Raw genomic sequence first — 21546 nt, forward strand, 5'->3', positions numbered from 1 at the left:
CATTTTACTTTCACAAAATTATTAATGAATTTTCAATAAAAATTTTAAATTGAAATTCTCAATATAAAAAAAAAAATCAATTTCCGTATTTTATATTTATATTAGAATAATTTCAAAATAAAAGTAATTAACATTTGTCAAAAATATTTGTTACCACAATTTAGAAAACCAAATTTTTTTTAATTGAAAAGTTCAAATTGTTCAAAATGATTTTATGGTTTGATTTTATGACTGTTTAAAATTATTTATATTGTATAATTTCAGTTATTGAATTAAATTTACAAAATATTTTTGTTACTTTTTATGAATCCGAATAAAATACAATACTTTAATTGAATACTAAAACAATCTTCAAAACAACAAAAACAATAAACAATATAAGAAATAATTTCAACTATGTAGGTATTTTGAAAGTAATTATTGAAATTATATTAAAAATTCAAAAAACAATAAAAAATTAATATCTGAAAATAATTTTATTTATTATTATAATTCTTTTTGTTTAATTATGTACTAGTTTTAAAACGAAACAAAAACTTGTCAAATATCTAAGTTAAAGAAACAAATAATATTTTCAATGTAAGATAAGTAAATAATTTTTAATATTATAATTTTTATGTTTTCATTGTAAGTGAGAAAACTATTCTGTTTTATTTCATGAAAACTTAAATAGATTTAAAATCGTGGTACTATATTTTAAGTTTAATTGAAAAAAAAAAATTTTAATTTTTTTTATTTTATAATAATTTGCTACAAATAGAATTAATAAATAATAATATAGTTATATAAAATCAGTATAATGTAATAATAAAATTCTCATTAAATAAAAATTATAAACGAAATTCTTTTCAGTTTAATTTTTTGTGTATTTCATTAATTTTAAAAAAAAAATTCATTTGTCAAATGAAAAAACTTAAAAAAAAAGGAAAAAAAAAAAAACGAAAAAAAATGTTAGTAAATAAAATTTTTTTTTTTTATTAATTCTAAAAATTAGATTTATAAACTGATAATTTGAAGCAAAAATAAAACAAAAAAAAATAACTAATTTAGTAGAATTTTAAAAATAAGCTTATAGTCCTAGTTTAATATAAAAATTATAAAAATACAAAATTGAGTTCTTTATACAGTATGAAAAAAATTTATAAAATAATTAAATAAGATAAAATAAAATTATCAATTAATTAATTAATTGACGAAACATATAGTTTATAATATCTTAATTTTAATATATTTTTTTTTTTTGTTTTTTAAACTTTTAATATAATATATAAGGTTCTAAAAATAATTAATAACTTAATTTTTTAAGTTATTTTTAAGACGAATTAAATACTTATATTATGTACATATATGTATATGTGACTTTGAAAAATATATTAATATTGATAAAAAAACAAAATAATGCAAAAAAAAAAAAATCTAATATTTTCTTTTATTAAAATTAAAATAACAATTATTTAAATTTCTATTGTGAAAAACTAAAGCAATCTTATATATAATTTTGTAATAATATTTAATATATTAGAAAAAAATATTATACATATTTGTATTTAAATAACATTAAGAATATTTTAAATAAAAATTCTAAAATTATGCATGACTTAAAATTAGAAATATTTTTTTTTTTTTTTTTAAATTTCCCGACAATTTAAATTTTTCATATTTCAATAAATTTAAATAAATTTGTCAAAATGCGGAACGCACACAACATATTACATATTTATACTCTTATTATGATCTTATTATGACGAAGCGAATGGCAAGGCGAGTCGAATAGACTAGGCGAATCGAATAATATTTTGAACTATGATCGGACGAATGCTTTCATTCGCCAGATCCGAAATGTTGCTACCGCAAGATATCAGGAAACCTACCGAAAAAAATAAGGTTAACACCACATATATGTACATTTTTTTTTGCTTTTTTCGCAAAAATAAATGAACTTTCCTATCTCTTAAACAATTTCGGGGTTGTTCTCCATTAATTTAATAAAATGCTCGAATTGCTTTTGGTTCTTTTTTTCACACTTAAGTTAATATTAAATAATCAATATGTTTTAAAATGATTTGTTGTATTTTATGAACTTACTTTACAGATAGTTTGAATTTTTCCATTATATCACTTATGTATTATTTTGATTTTTGGTTTCATTCGCCAACCTTGTCACACAGAATTTTTATTCCAAAAATTTATAGCTTATTCGCCTAAAATTTAGAATTCGCTCACCAAATACCAAAAATACCAAAATTCTAAAAAATTCATAAAAATACCAAAAATTCAACTCGCTTCGCCGATCATAATAAAGACCTTAAATAGATTTAAAAAAAAAAATAATTCTTTTTTATGGTTTTCATATAACAATTAATTGCTTTTTACTCAATATTTATTAAATAATACTTTAACGTTTATTAAAAATCACAATTCTTATATATTCAGAACTTTCATTAGGGTCGTAGTTTATTTCATTCAAAATAAAATACAAAGGGAAAGTTACTTAAAAAAAAAAACAGATTTTTGAATAAAAATGCATTTAAAATAAAATAAAAATCAGATTTACATGCATATATGGTGCTTCCAATATATAAAAAGGGAAAAATTTCATTTATATTATTTTTTTTTCCTCTACAAAAAAAAAATAATTTTATTCACAATGGAAATTGATAATCACCTTTAGTATGGAAGACGAATCACTTTAAACTCACTTTTTAAACTAAAAATATTGATTTATATTATAAAAAGAAATTAAAATTATTTTTATTATAAAAGCTAATCAACTCTTTTAGGCAATTGACTACGCGTCTACTATAAAAATATTTTAATTTTTTATTTTATCACTATTGCTTGAGTTGACTGATCGTTTATTACATTTTCCATATAGAAAGGCAGATTATTTTCGTGATTATTTTAAAAATGTGTAATTCAACAATATAATTTTAATTTTATTTTATATATTTTTTTTTTTTTGTTCTCTATAAAACAAAGTTTTATGTTAACTTTTTTATAAACAAATATATATATACATACATATATAACATCAATTCAAATAATATAAAAATTAAAAGAATGTGTACGTAATTAAAAAAAAAATAAATAATTAAAACGAAGTTAAATAATTTTTATAAATAAAACTAGTATACTATAAAATATTATTTTCGTCTTAGATTTTATTCGAATTCTATTATAATATCAACTTGAGAGTTAATTTTTAATTTTTTTTTTTAAATTTTGTTTTTATACATAATATTAAAATATTTTGAAACAAAAACAAAGAATATTTTAAAGAATCATTAAAAAAATGAAAAAGAAAAAGTACGTGTAAAGTATATAAGTTAATAAATATAATTTTAAGATATAATTAACATTTAGAAAATATTTAAGACGAAAAGATGAAAGAACAAAAATAACAGCAAAATTTAAATTTTAAGTCGATGTGATAAAATTTAAATGAATTGGTGAAAAAAAAAAGATATGTATAAAAGAATTTTAATTGAAAAAAAAAATACATTGCATTTTTATTTAAAATAATTTTATTTAAATATAATTATAATCTAAGATAACCTGAATAACATGTGTGCACGTTAATTTTCAATTGAAAACCAAAAATTAACAAACTATTTTAATTCAATGCTAAATTAAATTCTCAAATTAACAACCAGAAATTTTAGAAATTCAAAATCTAAATTAAACATTTGAAGTTATTCTAATATTTAATATTCAAACAAGTTGTTTTAAAATATAATTTTAAAGTTGGATTTCTGGTGTTGATATTTTCACTTCTAAACTAAAAAGCTGCCGGATGTTGGAAATAAAAAAGTATTAAAGCATTTTTTTCCATTTTGCATTTGCAAATATTTTTATTTAAATATTAAAATACTTTGCATATTAGTTTTTAACATTTTTAAGTTTACAGAATTACAATACACATATATCTTAATTATTTATCGCTATTTAAGCTTTCGGAAATGTCTGTAGCATCAGGATCATCATCATTATATTGTTCTACAGTAAATGTTTTAGGTATTTTACTATTCATTTTATTTTCTTTTATTGTAATAACATTAAATGTTCCAGTTTTTTTTGATAAAGTAAAAGTTTTATTTGAATTTCGTATACTAAATGTTTGATCCATTAAATCAATTTCATTTTTATATAATTCAAAATTATTATTTTTACTATTATTATTACTATCCATAAAATCATTTATATTTTGTTCAACATCAATTGATTCTTTATTTTTTTTATTTTCATTTGATTCTTTACTTCGATTAGTAAAATCTTTTTTTGTTCTTATTTCATTACTAATATTTTCAAAATTATTATTATTTAAATCAAAAATTTCATCTAATTTTTGTAATATATAATTATAATAATTATTAACAGACATTTCAAATCTTAAAGTATTCTTAGAACTAATATAATTTTTCGTAACATTTTCAATAGTAAAATAATCTGATTTTGAATATAAAACACAACCATTAGAATAATTGTCCAATAATGAAATTGCAATTATATTTTTCTCTGGATGGAATGTTATCCATGAAACATAACCTTCATTAAAAAAATATTCTTTAATTATATTTTTTAATTTAATATCCCAGCATATAATTTTTGTTTTAAATGACATGAAAATATATTTTCCACATTTCGATAGAGTAAATCTATTTGGTGAATCCTTTTGACAAGAGAAACTTAAATAAATTTGTTGAATTCCAGAACGAATTTCAAATGATGATAAAAAATTTTCTGATAAAATGTATATTCTATTTAAGAATGAATGTTGTAAGAATTGTTTAATATTACTGTTTAGTGGTGTGATTTTTCTAAAATTAAAAATTGTTGTTGTAATTTATGAATAATTTTTATATATATTTATTTGAAAATCAAACCTCAATGACCATTTAAATTTATTAGAATTGCCTAATTTCCACTCAATGACTACACCAGATTTATCAGCACTATATATTTTATTTGATTGAAATACATATGCAACACTGATAATTAATTCCTTATGATGATTTAGTTCTTGAATTAATATTAAACTATTTAGTTCATGTTCATTTTTCCATATACGTAGCACATGATCACGTCCTCCAGTAATAATACCCCCAAGAGTTGTAAAATTTTGTATTAAAAATGTTCCACAATAGACAAATGTTGGATGAAATAACACATGCTAAAATTAATAAATTTTATTAATCAATTTTAATTGATGCAATATAATATTAAAAAAATTACTATAATTTCATAGGATTTTTCAAAAATTTTCCATAATATACAGGTCTGATCTTCACTACATGACAATAATATTTCACCAATATCATCAAATTGTCTGTTAGACCATTCAAGGTAATGTATAAAACCTTCATGTCCTTTAAGAATATATTTAATTTTCATGGCTAAAATATCCAACAGTACAATATCAGATGGCTTCCTGTTATATAACACCGTATATGCTAACAAATCACAGTGAGAATTAAGAGCACAAGACGAACTACCTTTTGAATTACTGATGAAATTCGATTTAAATATCATTTTTTCTGGTATTATAAATTTATGACTTTCATTTAGTTTTGATATCTGGTTTAAATTCATATCATCATTTACAAAATCAGTGTCATTTGAATTTTCAATTGATAATTTATTTAATTCTTTAAAAATATTTTGATATGAATTTTTTCTTGAATCACTACCTTTGATGCCTTCATGAATTCTTTGACAATCAAATTTTATATTTAATACACCAGGATACTCTTTACGTTTACGTTTTGTCCATTCATCATAAACTGAATTATTGGAGGAAGATTTAAATGATTTATGAAAATAATATAATTGTAATGAAATAATTTCATTTTTAAGATTTAAAGCTATATCCGGATTAGGTCTATAATAACACCATGCTATATTATATGAATTTTCAGTTGATGTTATAGTATTTGAATTATCAATTATTTCAAAAAATATTATTATATTATAATGTTGTTGCATATAGTTTATCTCTTTATCTAATATCACAGTTGAGTTTTTTGGATTCCAGGAAAAAGAAAAGCTAAAAATTGAAAATATTGAATTTTAAGAATGAATTTTGATTACCGGAAGTAAGTAAGACGTTTTGGCCAGAATTTTACCTATTAAAATTAACGATTTTTCCATATTCAGTTAAAAAATAATTTCCATACTGTAAGTTTTTATCATCATCTTTTTCATCAGTTTTACTTAAATTTTTGCCGGAAAGAGCATCATATATTGTTATTCGAATTTGAGGTTTCCTGATTTTTTTATTAAATTTAAGTGCACTAGTTGAAACTGGTGTTACAACTAAAACAAAATAAAAATTAGTTTCAGTGTGCTACCCCTAGGGGTTTCAAAATAATTTTCTTGTCCTAGTCATTATGATTTTTGTTTAATGATTCAAGCTATACAAACCTAAAGAAAATTGATCATTTTGACTCCCTCTTTTCGATTTTTTATGCTTTTTCTTAATTGATTTTTCTAATAATTTTTTCTCTAACGATTCATTTTCACTTTGGTAAGTAATATCACGACTTCTTTTTTTATGTAATCGTTTTTTAACTTTATTCTTTCTTAAATTAGAATCTTCTAATGAATTTTCTTCTGTACTAGATGATGTCTGCTTTTTCATATTGGAAGAACTATCATCCGATTCCAAAGTATTACTAGAACCATCATCAGAACGGTTAATTTTTTTTTCCTCAATATTATTAGAACTTCTTGCCGTTGTAGTAGACAAGGATGATTTTGATTTTGATTTACTCTTAGATAATTTTCTATTTTTTAACATTTTTTTTTTATTTTCTTCCTACATATGGACTGAGTATCTTTATTTTATACTTAAATAATTAGACGTTAAGATCTGCATTGACATTGTTTAAAAGAAAAATTTTTATTTTTTAATAATTTCATTATACAAAGCAAATGTTTTGGATAATTATTATTGCTATGGAAACTTCATTGCTCGTAATTTTGTATATGAAAATTAGTAATATAATTGTAAAATATATGAGAACCTACTTCAAACACAGGATATTCTGAACTCAACAATGAAAGAGAAAAAATTTTTTGTCTCATAATTTAATACGGTATTATAACACAATTCAGCTTATATATTGTAATTGCTGAATTGTATATAAATACAGTATTGCTGAAATCCTGAATTCACCGTATTATAATGTAACGTTTTTGAACTCGAAATGATGGAGAAGGATTTTCGGCAATGAGGTAAGTATATTATTTAATAAGAAAATTAAGTTTATCGAGTTTACATGACCCTGAGCTTAATTACGTGTGGTTCTATAATAAAATTTGTTAATAGCTACACATTTTTACAATTTATCGTATATAATTTTTCAAAATTCAATTAATTTAATTTTCTCATATGTTTTTATTTACATGGCTATTTTACACCCGTTTTTTGAAAACGTTTCATTTACAGCTCAAATTTCCTTACACAATATTACAATTACAGTTTATAAAGCAAAATTATACGGCATTCAATATTCATTACATATTATATTATAGATTATGTATAAATGTAATTGTACGCACATGGCATTGAAAAATCTGGTCCCTTGACTTCCTAACCCCTTTAAAATATCTTCCTTTTTGTTAGAATAAAGAAGTAGTATTTTTTCTGTAAGTTAAAAATTTTTTGTCTTTTTTTTTTCTTCAGCACTCCCCTCTCCTAATATTAAATACTCTTTTCAAAATCCTTCTTATAATGCTCTCTATATTATTTAATTTTATGAGATCTTCTAACATTTCCTTTTTGCCTTTTTGACACGCTTACTCTCATTTTTGTTTTTTCTTTGTTCATTTTTGTTCTTATGTTGTTGAAAAGTTTTATGAAATCCAAAAGATTCTATTCGTTTTGCTATGATGTGATAACAAGTATAGCTACCAGCTACAATTAAACAGTGGGATGTTCTTTTTGTATAACAAAAACATGAGGCTAAATTTTATATTAAAGTAAGTATACGTACATACATATGTGTATTACATACAGATATTTTTTGGTGTATGAAGTATAGATAAGAAATTGTTTGAATATTCCTTCTTCTTTTTTCTTTTTTGTTGAATAAATTATGAAAAAGTAAAAAGAATTCGTTCTATATTGATGTTATCCTGTTACAATTTGATAATAATTTGCATATAATAATTATTGTGTTCTCTTTCATCCTTACAAACGCACTTACTTTCTACTATTTGTTATTTAAAAATATTTGTTGTATGTTAATTTCATTTTCTCTGTTTCAATTACTTTGTTATACCAAAGTGGAAAATGTATTCAATATTCTAAATGTATGAACGAACACCTTGCACTTGTGAAAGCATTAAAGTGTAAAATAATAATATCTTGTTGTCTTTATCACTTCTTTTCATACACGTATATACAATTAGATATACGATACCATTATAAGATATAAAGAGTTACTGTAGATATTGTTACTACTATTATTTTTAAAGATATTTTTTTTCTATTATACACAGTAGAAATATAAAACTACAGCTATTTTACAAGTTACTTACAAGACATCTTCTGTTATATTTACCAACTTGTATAGTGGAATATCTAGTGTACCTTATATGTCTGCAAGGGATTTTTGTCTTCATTTCAAAGATTTCGTATAACGTCAATATTGTGGCAATCATTAAGAGGATATTCTTAAATCAAAATTTATCTTGCTTCTAAAAATACTCAAAATTTATATTGGTATGAAGGTCGGATTCCAAATTTTAAAAAAAATCTGGCAGCACCTACCAATCTCTTCTATTTCAATCATTTTATGAATTACAATATATTTGAAATTATTCCTGCTGTAATAAAAATGATAAAGAAATATTTATAATATTCCATGAACTCAAGATTACAGTTTAATTTTATAAATACACAATTCAGCAATTAGGCATTATAAGCTGAATTATTTATTAATACAGTATTATAACATTTTAGAATTGACAAATTATTTTATATTTATTTATTGTTTATTGAGCATCTTCAGTTAATCCCCACGGCTTAAATATAATTAGTATTATTTCGAATATGTTGGACAGTGCGCCATACCACATAAATTTTTGAACAAGTAAACAATAATTTCAAAACTACAATTATACGCTATTAAAACACATTTCAGCTTATGAACTATAATTGCTGAATTATAAAATAATATCGTATTTTTGGAATTCGAAAGTCAGAGAAGGTATAGAACCTAAAAATGTAATATATTCTTTAATTTTAAATTAAAATTAAAGTGTTTAATGAAATTATTAAATCACCTCTATATATAGACTTTATCTGCTACTTTATTTGTGTGATTGTAAATGCTTTACGTAGGCCGTCATTATACTAGTATATAAACTGATAACGATTATCTTGAATATTAATTTCAAAATTAGTAAAACTAGTGGTAGGTAAATAAGGATATAAAATATGTACAGTATGTATCTATGTATAAAGAATTTAATATATGTATAAAACAAATAATCAAAAATGTTACATATTACATTTGTATATAGAAAGCTAACTATTATACATATACCTATATAAGGAACATATTATATAAATTATAAAATTAAAAGTAAATTTTTGATTGGGTGGTAACTTGAAAATTATACCAATATACTTTTGATTGTTAACTGTCTACTAAAAGTTAAAATAATAAAGGTATGTATATTTATGTATAATAAATGTAAAAATCAAAATTAGGTTGTGGGTGTCGCCATATCTTTGTTTTCTGTTTTTTTTTTTTCTTTTATTATTTACTGTTGTCCATTCAATTTTCTGTTATATTTGGTTAATCGCATTCATTCATCCATTCAATCTGCTTTATTATTTCCGTTAATCCAATATAATAAAGTATGTGTGCATGTATTCTACAATGATGTAGCATTCAATGTTTTACATAACTGTAGAATTTTTATTGTAATTTATATTGTAACTTTACCATCCTTGCATAAAACATAATATTATGACATGCACATACAAACGTTATTGAAAAGTATATTAAATTTCTATGTCGTTAATTCAATTTCTTGCTTACATATCTAGTGAAATAAAATTATTATTTTAAATTAATTAAGGTATATGAATACAATAAAATACATATCTAGAATAAGATTTTAGTGATAGATCTAATATCCAAATTGTAGTAGTACAATATACAGTGTATACTAATTGAACAATATAAATACTATGCGTATAACAGTGTAGGGTTATACGCATAGAGATAGATATACGAATATCACAGACCATTATGTGCTTATAACTGCTTGTTTCTACTTTCTTTGACTATAGGAGTGAGATAAGCACTTAAATGACGTCATTTTCTTTTATTCAGCAATTGAAATTATATAAACTTCCATTATACCCGTATATTGACAGAAGGCTACGCTTACACTACACGATACTAATAAAGGAATTTTTTTTTTAATAATGAATTTAAACAATACGCCGAAATTCTTGAATACTTGAATTTTCAGGGTTGCTGTATTATTACAGAATTCAGCTTATAAGTACAAATTGCTGAATTGTCTAATGATTCAGTATTATTAGAATTCAGATGTCAGAGCGTTAATTTACAATATCGTAAACACACTGTATCGTACAAACTGTTGATAAAAATTTATTCAATAATGACAGATGATTTGAAAAGTTAAACCTATATTCTGTATTCATTAAAAATATTACCATTATTTTCTTCATCCTTCTTCTATAGCTTTTGATTATTTTGTTATGATTCTTATTGGATTTTATTTTTATAACCTAAAATTATTATACTACCCAAAATAACCAACTAATCATTTCGATTCGTATTTTTTTGTTTTTGCTTTTTTTAAGTAGGTTGTTGGTAGGTTCGTCGTTTGTTCTCTATATTATAAAATAAAAATACATATATTCATTTTTACTTTTACTTCCTTTCAAAATAATACAAAAAATCACACAAACAAAATATAAAAATGAATTGAAAAAACAGCAACAAAACTCACATATTCCTATCCTATAATATAGTCAATAGTGTGTGAACTTAAAAAAACAGCAAAAGCAATAAAATAAAAAATTTTCTCTTCTTTTGCTCTCTTTTTCTTCTTTTTTTTTTTTTCTTATTTTGAAACCATACACTAGTTTTTGTTACTTACTCTGTGACTAGATTGGTGCTGTTTTCTGTTTGGTCGCTGTTATTTAAGTAACATAACAGTGCAATGCACCAGTCGTCATTTCAGTTATTTGTTAGATAACAGGCGAACAGAAATTTTAGTATGTAATTTTTCAACTAAAAATATTTAAAGAATTTCTACTGGTTTTTAATATTATACAGAAAGTAGCATATCAGAATGAACCATGAGAAATAATGGTCTTTCGGATTGGATTTTAAATTGGATTGGATTGAAATTTTTCAAAAATAAAAATTAAAACAAAAAAAAAAAAAAAATAGTAAGAACAGTAAAATAAAAATAAAATTGCTGTGAATATGAATGAATCTGGAATGGTGCTGTATAAAAACTATATGCGACAGTAATAATATTATTTTTTGTTTGGCTTGGCTTATTGCTGCTGGGTTGTGTGGAGTTTGTATAAAATTGATTTTTGTTTTTCCTTCTTCTTTGCGTGGAGTTTGTTTGAATGAACAAGATACTATTTTGTTCGTGGTATGGCAATATTCTCCTTTACTTTGTATTTATACCATTTTTGTGCTGTACTTGGTGTTGGCTTTACCTTGAATTAATATTTTTCTATTTGGTTTATTTTGTTTGTTGTGCATACAGAAAAATGATTTTTCTGTTTCACTTGTTTTATTCTATTTTGAAATCGTATTGCACGTATGGACGTGGTTGGTATGAAGTTAAAATAAATGTAAATGGTTGCCATTATTTTTGACATACAATGTAGAATCACCACAATAATGTTATAGAATTTTTTTTTTATATTATTCTTTTTATAATTGTTTTTGCTTATATTTTAATTTAATTTTATATTTAGGGTTTTATTAAATCCATAAAATCTTATTTAAGTAAATATTTTTCTATTTTCCAGTAAAAATAATAAAATTTTGAAGTTTAATAGTGAGTGACACATAAACAATGAGTGACATAAAATCAACTGAATTCAACGCAAATTTGTAAACACATTCCTAAGTATTGACATGGTCATTTGACATATCATTTTAATAGGGAAACTTACTTAATTTTACTTAAAAATTTAATAATATTATTGTAAGTATGAATGTATGTAAATAAATTATGATTATAGGCATGTGTACGTAATGATTGTATATTTAAATAACTAAAACAAAATATTTTTGTTGTTGCATTCACGGCTCAATCATGTTACAAATGTGCTTACATCACATCATATATATACATACATACATACATATTCAAAATATATTTATCTAAATATACAAACATATGTTTATAAAATATGTAGGTATAATACATAATATATTAGTATACAAAATATGTATACACAGAAAAAGCTATACATACATTTATACTGTATATTTAGATATAGGATAAAATGCTTTTATTGGACAAAATTTTTGGTTGGTTTTTGGTTTATTTAATAAGGAAATCAAAATATTCATATACATAATGTGTATGTTTCAATGTATATAAGTGATTGTAGGCATAATATTCAAAAATGTACATTATACATATATAAAATTATTGTGTAAAATAATTCATATTTCACATTGTATGCAAATGCATAACACTCTTAAAATTAGTATAGGTAATAAATTTATAATTAATAATATTCATACATATTAAAACTTGTATACATTATACAGAATAATATTTTTACAAACTTAATGAAAATCAACTTTAAAACATCTAAAACTAAATCTATTACTGTGTATGTATAGAGATTTATCAGGCTCGACTAAAGTATTGCCTAATTATTACTATATTACATACACAATAATAAAATTAAAGTGTATAACACTTTGAAAGTCAAAAAGAAATCGAATTGAAGATGAGAATCGACTTAGCAAACCCAACTTATAATTTAGCCTTAAAATTAAGCAGCTAATCAAAATTCCACAATAATAATAGCATTAGTTTGTATGTAACACAATAAGTTACATATATCAATCGAGCATGACTACTTACGAGTAGTTCAACATGGAAATAATTATCCCTATGGAATTTATTAAAATAAAGTAGTATACTTACTTATTCAGATATATAGATTTACTCTGCGGTGTTCATTGAATCTAATTACCAACTTCCTTTTAATATTTTTTTTTATTAGAACATTTTGTAAGACAAGATACTAGAAATTTTAAATAAAAAATAAACATTTATGTAGGTAAATAAACATATATTCGTATGTATGTACGTAATGTATAAAAGCATAATTACAGTATGTAGATAATGTATGACTGCTTTAAGAATCAGAACAAATTTAGCATTTACCCTATTTTTCATGAATAAAATCTCTTCAATTTGTAAAATTTCATTATAAGCCATTTGTTACTATTTTACGTTCAATTTATGATATCCTACATATGTATGTATATGTGTATGTAGGTCCGTTATGTAGGCTTTGTTTAAACGCATCTCTTCACTAAAAATAATAACAAGTTTAAAAACATTATAATATGACCATAATAACATTAACAATAACCTTAATAAGTTCATTCATTATGGAATGAATGTTCTGAGCAAATTCTATACTTATATACATGCATATATGTACATACGTATATATATGTATATATACATACACATGTTTCTACATTTTTAAATCTCAATAATATTATAATTTTAACTTAAAGTCTAATTTCTCTATTATTATTCTCTAGCATGGGAAATTTTAGTTTCATAAAATAAATTTTGTTAGACTGCATATAGAATTCTCAAATTACAATTGTCCTTACAAATATTAAAGCATCGTTTTCTTAAACTAATATAATAAAAGAAGAAAATTAAAATGAAACGATTTCTCATTTCTAGCAACTTTTTAGAATTTATTGAGATTTTCAATATTATTCCCTTTCAATGGATTTGATTTCTTCTATATATTGTTCTACTATTTTCATAAACATACTTATGTACCCACATGTATGAAATATATCCTTAAAAATCCTTAAAAATCATTGTAACATAATATAAGAGTGAGTGCATTTTGTAAGTAATTCAAAATTATTAATTTAGAAATATTCGCAATGCATCCTGTTTAAAAATTTTACGAAAAATTTATTTTAATTTTTTCAACTTGATACCTTAAAGTACGCGCTCTTTACTTCCTTATCTCTTAATAGAAATTTTTACAGTTTGGTATTCTTCTGTTATTTTTTGTTTTTTTCATTTTTATCACCTAAAATTTTATATGCGATTTTCTTTCAGTCTGTAATAAAATACAAAAAAAAAAAACAAAAAGCAAAAATTTGTTCAACTTTTGAAATTTTTCCCTAAGTTCTTTTATTCATTTGCAAATGACAGTATAACACCATTAAATCCGAATAAATTCAACTTTTATTTAAAAAGCAAATGGAAAATTATTTTATCTCCTTACAATTTATTATAAAAAAAAATCTTTAAGAATTTTAATTTCACTTCAAATGTTTGGCTCGGGGAGGGGGGGGGGGGTGAGGGTAAGTAATAATGAAAATATTATACGTATAAAAAATATTTGCCGTTTTATTTTATAAAGAAACACAAAATCAAATAACAAAAAAAAAATTATGTTAGCCTGGTAAAATTGATCAGTTTGAGGCGTATCTAGGGCGTGGTGGATAACCAAACAAACAAACAAAAACATATATTCTAAAATTTTAAATTTCACTTTTTAAAAATCTTCTTTTGGCATTAAAACAATTTTATTATACAAAATAAAACTTATTCTAACTCTCTTATATAAAATAATATAAAATTAATATTATAAAAAAAATATAAATAATTAAAATGACCTTTCATCAAAGAAATATGTATGTGCGTATGTATGTACATTTATTCTAGTATACACCATTTCACCATTATAAATAAAATTTGGTATATGGTAGGTATTTAAATCTGGATAAAAGAGGAAACCTTCTTTATAAATTGTGTGTCAATTCAGCTATCAAATGATTTTGTTTTATATAAAATAAAATAACACCCCCATCAAATATTATCTACCATCCTACATGTGTACATACAAACATACATATTTATATTAATTGTATTCAGTTAATCCTGTTGACATTAACAAACAAACTATGTATACCATAATATATTATTTATATATTTTATTAGAAAATTTAATAGAATTGTAAAAATTTGAAAAGTAAAATTGAAGCCCCCCCCCCCCTCCGTATCGTAGTTTCGGAATAGCAACTTGTGTTTTGAATAAAATTTGCAATTTTCCTTATAACTAAAATTTTAGGGATTTTCCAATTTAATGCATAATTGAATGTTTGAATAGAGAGTTTTTTGTTTTTTTTTTCTGTGTGGCATACAGTACATACATACCAACAAACTCACATATAAAGTAAATTGTTATACTGATAAAAATTAAGGGAATATCAAAAATCTAGCCAACCAATAATTTTTTTTTTGTTTGCCCTTTTTCATATGATAAACAATGAAATGTAATACCTACATACAACAGTTAGAATATAAAATGTTACAATGTTTTTTCCTTAAGGGGTGGAATTTTCTTTTATAATATTTTTTTAACAATATAACAGTAAAGGAATATACTTATAATTATATGCAAAAAAAAAAAGAGTAGATTCATATAGAAAATACAATAATAGTTTTGTGAATAAGAAATTTTACTTACACTTACTTAATAGTACGTTAATACTTTTATATTATTGTTATACTTATGAAGTTAAAGTTATATTTACATTTGTATATGCACATACCAACATACATTGACATTATTGCGAACTTCATGAAAATTTTAGTTTTCTTTCTTTTTTTTGAAAGATGTGGCAAACAAAAGTGCGTACTTATAAATAGACCACCACTTTTTATGTATCTGTTATAACAACAACAACAACAAAAAAGAAAGGGATAGATTTGTTCTTTTTGATTATTAATTTGAAAAATCCTACTCGCTAAAGAATGAACTATTTCAATATGAATGTATATAAGTTTGTACATTTGTATATATGACAGAATATAGGTTTTGATTTAGTTTTCAAAATTTAATAATTTCATTTTCTTATTTTTTTTTTTACGATAATGAGGAAGTACTTATAGAGTTTCTGCGAAAAGACGAAAATCTCTTATACAAACATATATACATAAATATAACATTTATTGAAAATGTTTTAAAGCATGAATATACTCCCCTATTTTAAAGCAAATAATCTTAGTTTCCGTATAATTTATCTGATAATGGGAAATTTAAGAAATTCTTCTGATTGAACAGGTATTTGATTAATATGCACATACATATGTATTTCAAATGAAATTCATCAGGTGTTTGGCAACATTTTAGTTATTGGGCAACAATTTAACTGTTGGGCTTTTTGTTTATGAACACGTACATATACTGTATATATACATATATATAAAACTAGGAATACTAAATGGTGTCAATAATTTCCACTGTGTACACAAGTTTATATTATTATTCTGAAAATAGTGATAAATTTTTATTCTTTATTCAAAAACTGATATTAGTGTCTTCAATAAAAAATCCAGATTGATTTCCTAAAATTAAATTCAAATTTAAACCTTAATTAAGGTATTTTATTCATTTAATATTTTAATTCTCTTTTACCTGTGATTTTGAATATTCATTTTATATATAATTTATATCTCATTTCAATAAAGCAGATAAATGTGGTAAAACTGCAGCGCTACTACGTTTAACTGTGCAATGTAGACTGAGACTGTTATATGAGTTGTATTTATTGACATTGCATTACTGCTATATGGATTTTATTTATTGACATTGTTTAACTGTTATATTGATATTATCATTACTCTCACATCATCATTATCATCGACACCTATACAACGGACTACATAAAATCTGTAACAAATTTTGTATATTTTTCATGTTTCCGTTCAAAAAAACTTCATTTAATGTTAGGGTGGAAACATGATACTCCCTTTTTATAACATGTATTAAATAAACCTACCGTATATAGATAGCAACTTTTTCTGTTTTTATTGTATAAACACACCAAAAACAACAACAAAACGCAAATATTATACACTTTTAAAAGAAAAAAAATCAAAATTCACAAAAAAAACAAGCAATTTCATTGTTAACCATCATCACCTAACAAAACAAATGAGCAAATAAGAGAAAAAAAAGGGAATGAATGTAAAAAAGAAATTTACAAAGTCGGCAAAAGGCAAAAAACAGTAAAGTGTGGCTGTTGTGTAAAAGAGAAACTCAGATGTTGGATGCATGTGTGTACAAAATAAAATACGGAAAAATAATACAATAGAGCAAAAACATGAAATCGAATAGGATGTAAGAATTTTAAAGAACAAAAGTTTGATGATTTTTGAAAAATTATGAATAAAATCACTAGTATGGCTACAATGTGTACATGCCTATAGCTTTTTGTTTTTATACACTTATATAAGGGAGGTAAAACAAGAAACAACAGAACGAATAGCATTCGTTTTTATTGAACAACAATTTAATTTGATACCACAAAAATAATATCGATTAGATTAAAAAAAAATTCTTATATTGATTATTTTCTGTATGTTAAATTAAAGACTTGGTATCAAACAAAATTGTGGCTTGAGAATATGTGCATTAGAAAGAGAAACAGATATTGTACTAATCACATAGTGGGAACGACTTTATCTGTTTTCCTTTATAAAAATTATTATCAGTTCTACAAGTTTCAAACCTGAATTTCTTATATCTGAAACAAATATCGTATTTTTTTTTTTGTTAACACATGTGTGACCGATCCGTTTTTTCAATAAGTTGCTACATATACAAATGTAAATTTAATAATATGTAATTAAATTGCAAATATAATTTATAAAGGACGCCAGACTTGCTTGGAATGTTTATTAATTAGCAAATGTTGCAAATATGACTTAACTAACAAGACTAGCGAGTCTACATCTTTTATAACAATTTGTTGTAAAACAAAATATTCCATTATGAATTCAAATTCAATTCGCAATTTCGCATGTTCGTTCAGTTTTTCTAGTTGACTCTCGAACGAGTTTTAATTTTATTTTAATAATCATTTGTGTTGCGTTGCGATAACACATTATTAAAATATTATTTGTATACTTTGTTCCGCTATAAAAAGTGCTTCAATTTCAAGCGAACGTAAAAACTTTAGTCGTCTTCTTCAAAGTGTATGTTAGTAATTAGGTTATCATAAATTACTAGCACGCAAAAGTTTCTTATTTAAAGTAAAATTGTTAACACACACAAATAACATTACATAAACTATATTGGTAGAATGTATTGTACGTCATAATACGATTTTACCATTTCATTTTTCAAGCGATTTCTAGCTGAGTATAGTTGTGTTGTATTGTGTTTGATTAGCTAGAATGAAATATTAAAAATGTTGTTATAATTATTGTTCGTTCCGTGAACAGCCTAGCTGTTATGTATATTAAAGTACAGCTACATGTGGATGTATAAAATATACATACATAATATATATTAGCATTAACAATATGAAAGAATGGAGTATAGATGTAGTGTTGTACTTACAGAAAGAATAGTAAATGCATTATTTTAAAGTGAATTATTGCAAATAAACCAAATGATAATATATATATATATATATCTATAAATACATACATATATGTATATATTTAAGTGAACAATTTAAATTATATACATAAAATGTACTTAAACAATAATAACATTTGCGTTAATATTAACATTTTAATAAATGTAAATTTTTTTAATACCCTTCAAAATTTTGTTACACTACACTGTTGTCGTATGAATGTATTCATACCATTTACTTCCATTCAATTTGCTGCTACATAAAATACACAAAACAAAATAAGGGGAAGAAAATAAAATAATTTTTAATAATAATTTTAACTTCAATTATTTCTGACAACCTAATATCAATGTCTGTTTTCAAACCAAGGACATTGCCATGTCATTTTTAACACAATTGAAAAAACAACAAAAACTATTATATTTTAACAGATAAAACAGCAACGTAGCCTGAGAAACCACAAAAAATTTAAAATAGGAAAAAATTTTGTATAGACAAGCAAGTAACCTGCATACCATATTCATTATCTGTAAGTTTTGTGCCACTGACATTCAATATTTATAACAATATGATGGGGTACTGTATTGTAGCCAGCATACAAGTAAAAAAATTTTTTATGCATATTTCTTCTAGCTTTCATGAAAACTAAATTAATGTGGCTCGTCTTGGCACTACCCAAATTCTTTCAGTATTCAACAACAAGAAATTTAATGCTTAAAAGAAAGAATGAAACAAACATATTATATATTTTTCTGCTTTTTTTCTTTCTGATTGTGTTGAATTAAAGTGATTTTGCTTTCCTAACACACATTCTTACTAAGTTTGATAGTGCAGAAATCATGCCATGATAAAAATTTAATGTTTCATATTTCAGCCTATTCTTGTTATTGTTTTCAATACTGTAATTTTATTATTACTCTCAATTATATTAAAAATTTGGAGAAATAACTGGTACATGTTATATATTATATTTGTCTCAGTTGTTTTTCTACTTTAAGGAAATCTAATTGAGTAATTATTTGTAATATAACTCAAGGAAAACTCAATAAAACAATATGAAATTTTTAACTTTCTCAAATATATTTTAATAAAACCAAAAATTTACCGTTTTAAATATTAAAGTTTCTAGAGTTTTGCAACAATCATTCCACATGTTTCAAAATCATAACGCCATTGTAATACTTTTACTCTCTGATTGTCATAGCCTTCTATAAATATGCAAATACATCTCACTCACGAGTGAAATGTTTTTTATTTCAGTTTAACATTTGTCAACACAGCCATAAGCACATGTATATTTCTATTCCTCTATTCCTCTTGTATCATATTATTATTACTTATATTTCTGTCTCATTTTTCTCAACTACTCATATTCATTCTTCTTTTACTTAAGAATTATTAAAACTACATGTTATTTGAAAAAAAAAGAAAAGATATTTACTTTCATACATTTATGATTGCCTAGTTAACGGCTAGCCAAAGGTACGAACAAGAAAATGAAAGTGGAACCGAAATAGCCTGCCTGTCTCTCTAAATTCCGACCGAGAATAAATATTATTATTATTATTTTCAGAAAACTACCATGTATTTTCAGAAATATAATATGAAAAAAATTATTTTGTAGAAATTAAGATAAAGCAAAAACAGTAAAAGAATTGACTCTGCATTAGCGACAGCAGCACACTGTATTGTTAAACAGCCAACTTAACTCACTAACTACTAACTAAAGAACAAACAAACATAACCAAAGTGTTCTGCCACTGAAAAAATTTATTTTGGTTCAAAAATCACATGACATTTTTTGTTTGTTCTTAGTTAATTTTGAGTCTTAATATTTTCATTACTGCTTCCCCAAAAACAAGAGATTACAATTTGAAGTCAGCCACACTAATCACGTTGCTTTTTTATAGTATGTACATACATACATTAGCATCTGAGTACATTGAATAAGGTAAAGAACATTAAAGTGCAGCTAGTACAGAAATGTATGAGAACGTACGTAAATGTATAAGGAGTTAGTATGCAATATTAAATTTGAACTATGTACATTGCAATCACATACATACATACATTTTTATGCACATTTGGGTACTCGGCTCATTTTTAATGGAACTTGAAAGTTGTTATATTGATTGACTTCATCACATTGTATTAAATAAACTGTACGAATTGTAAATACGAATAGCCAATTTCGAAATCATAAATAACATTTAACAGCAGAATTATAGGTTAATTAATCTATAGTACCCAATTTTTAGATTTCATTCAATTTAATATTTTATAACTATAAACATACTAAATGTATAAATTTATTAAATCCACACCCTAAGCTATACAATATAATAGATATGTACAAATATAATACAAATTTTTAATGGGGTGTTGCCATTTGTAGTTCTTGTACCCATATTTTACTTTCAAAAAATGCCTACTAGTCAACATTTTTTTATGATTTTCTAAAATACTGTATGACGTAATCTTGTTGTATTTGTATGTTTTATGGGGTATTTTTCGTTGACGGTATATATCTATACCTGCTTTCTACATACATATTATTTATATTGTATTAATATTACATTACTCTGTACTAAAGTATATTTACTCTATTTATATCCACCAACAAAAAAAAAACAGTTGTTATTTAACTTGCTTTCTCTTTCATACTAATCCAACTTTTACCATTTCCTAACTAAAAAATTCTACTGGTTTCGAGAAAGAGCAAGGATGGGAGCTTATAAAAGTCAAGGCAGCTAATTTTTTCCAATGCCATTTTAAATTTTATTTTTAATTTTTTTTCCGCTTTTATACCCGATTCTAATATAAACATATGTTCATGTGTATGACGTTCGTGTATAATTTTAATGTATGA

At 23.3% G+C, this 21546-nt stretch overlaps 1 protein-coding gene across 1 annotated transcript in view; it reads right to left on the reverse strand.

Annotated features, from left to right (window-relative positions):
* Window positions 1–3931: 3931 nt before the first annotated feature.
* Window positions 3932–21546, reverse strand: part of LOC129607783 (uncharacterized) — a 70703-nt gene continuing 53088 nt past the window's right edge. Inside the window, exons 2-8 of the mRNA XM_055518959.1 lie at window positions 6421–6769; window positions 6123–6312; window positions 5889–6043; window positions 5233–5780; window positions 4884–5170; window positions 4687–4817; window positions 3932–3996 (exon numbers count right to left, since the gene is read on the reverse strand). Coding sequence (XP_055374934.1) covers window positions 3932–3996; window positions 4687–4817; window positions 4884–5170; window positions 5233–5780; window positions 5889–6043; window positions 6123–6312; window positions 6421–6769 — 1725 coding nt within the window. The remainder of the gene's footprint in view (window positions 3997–4686; window positions 4818–4883; window positions 5171–5232; window positions 5781–5888; window positions 6044–6122; window positions 6313–6420; window positions 6770–21546) is intronic.

Source organism: Condylostylus longicornis, unplaced genomic scaffold, assembly GCF_029603195.1.
Source record: "Condylostylus longicornis isolate FDR11 unplaced genomic scaffold, ASM2960319v2 ptg000028l, whole genome shotgun sequence".
Lineage (NCBI taxonomy): Eukaryota > Metazoa > Arthropoda > Insecta > Diptera > Dolichopodidae > Condylostylus > Condylostylus longicornis.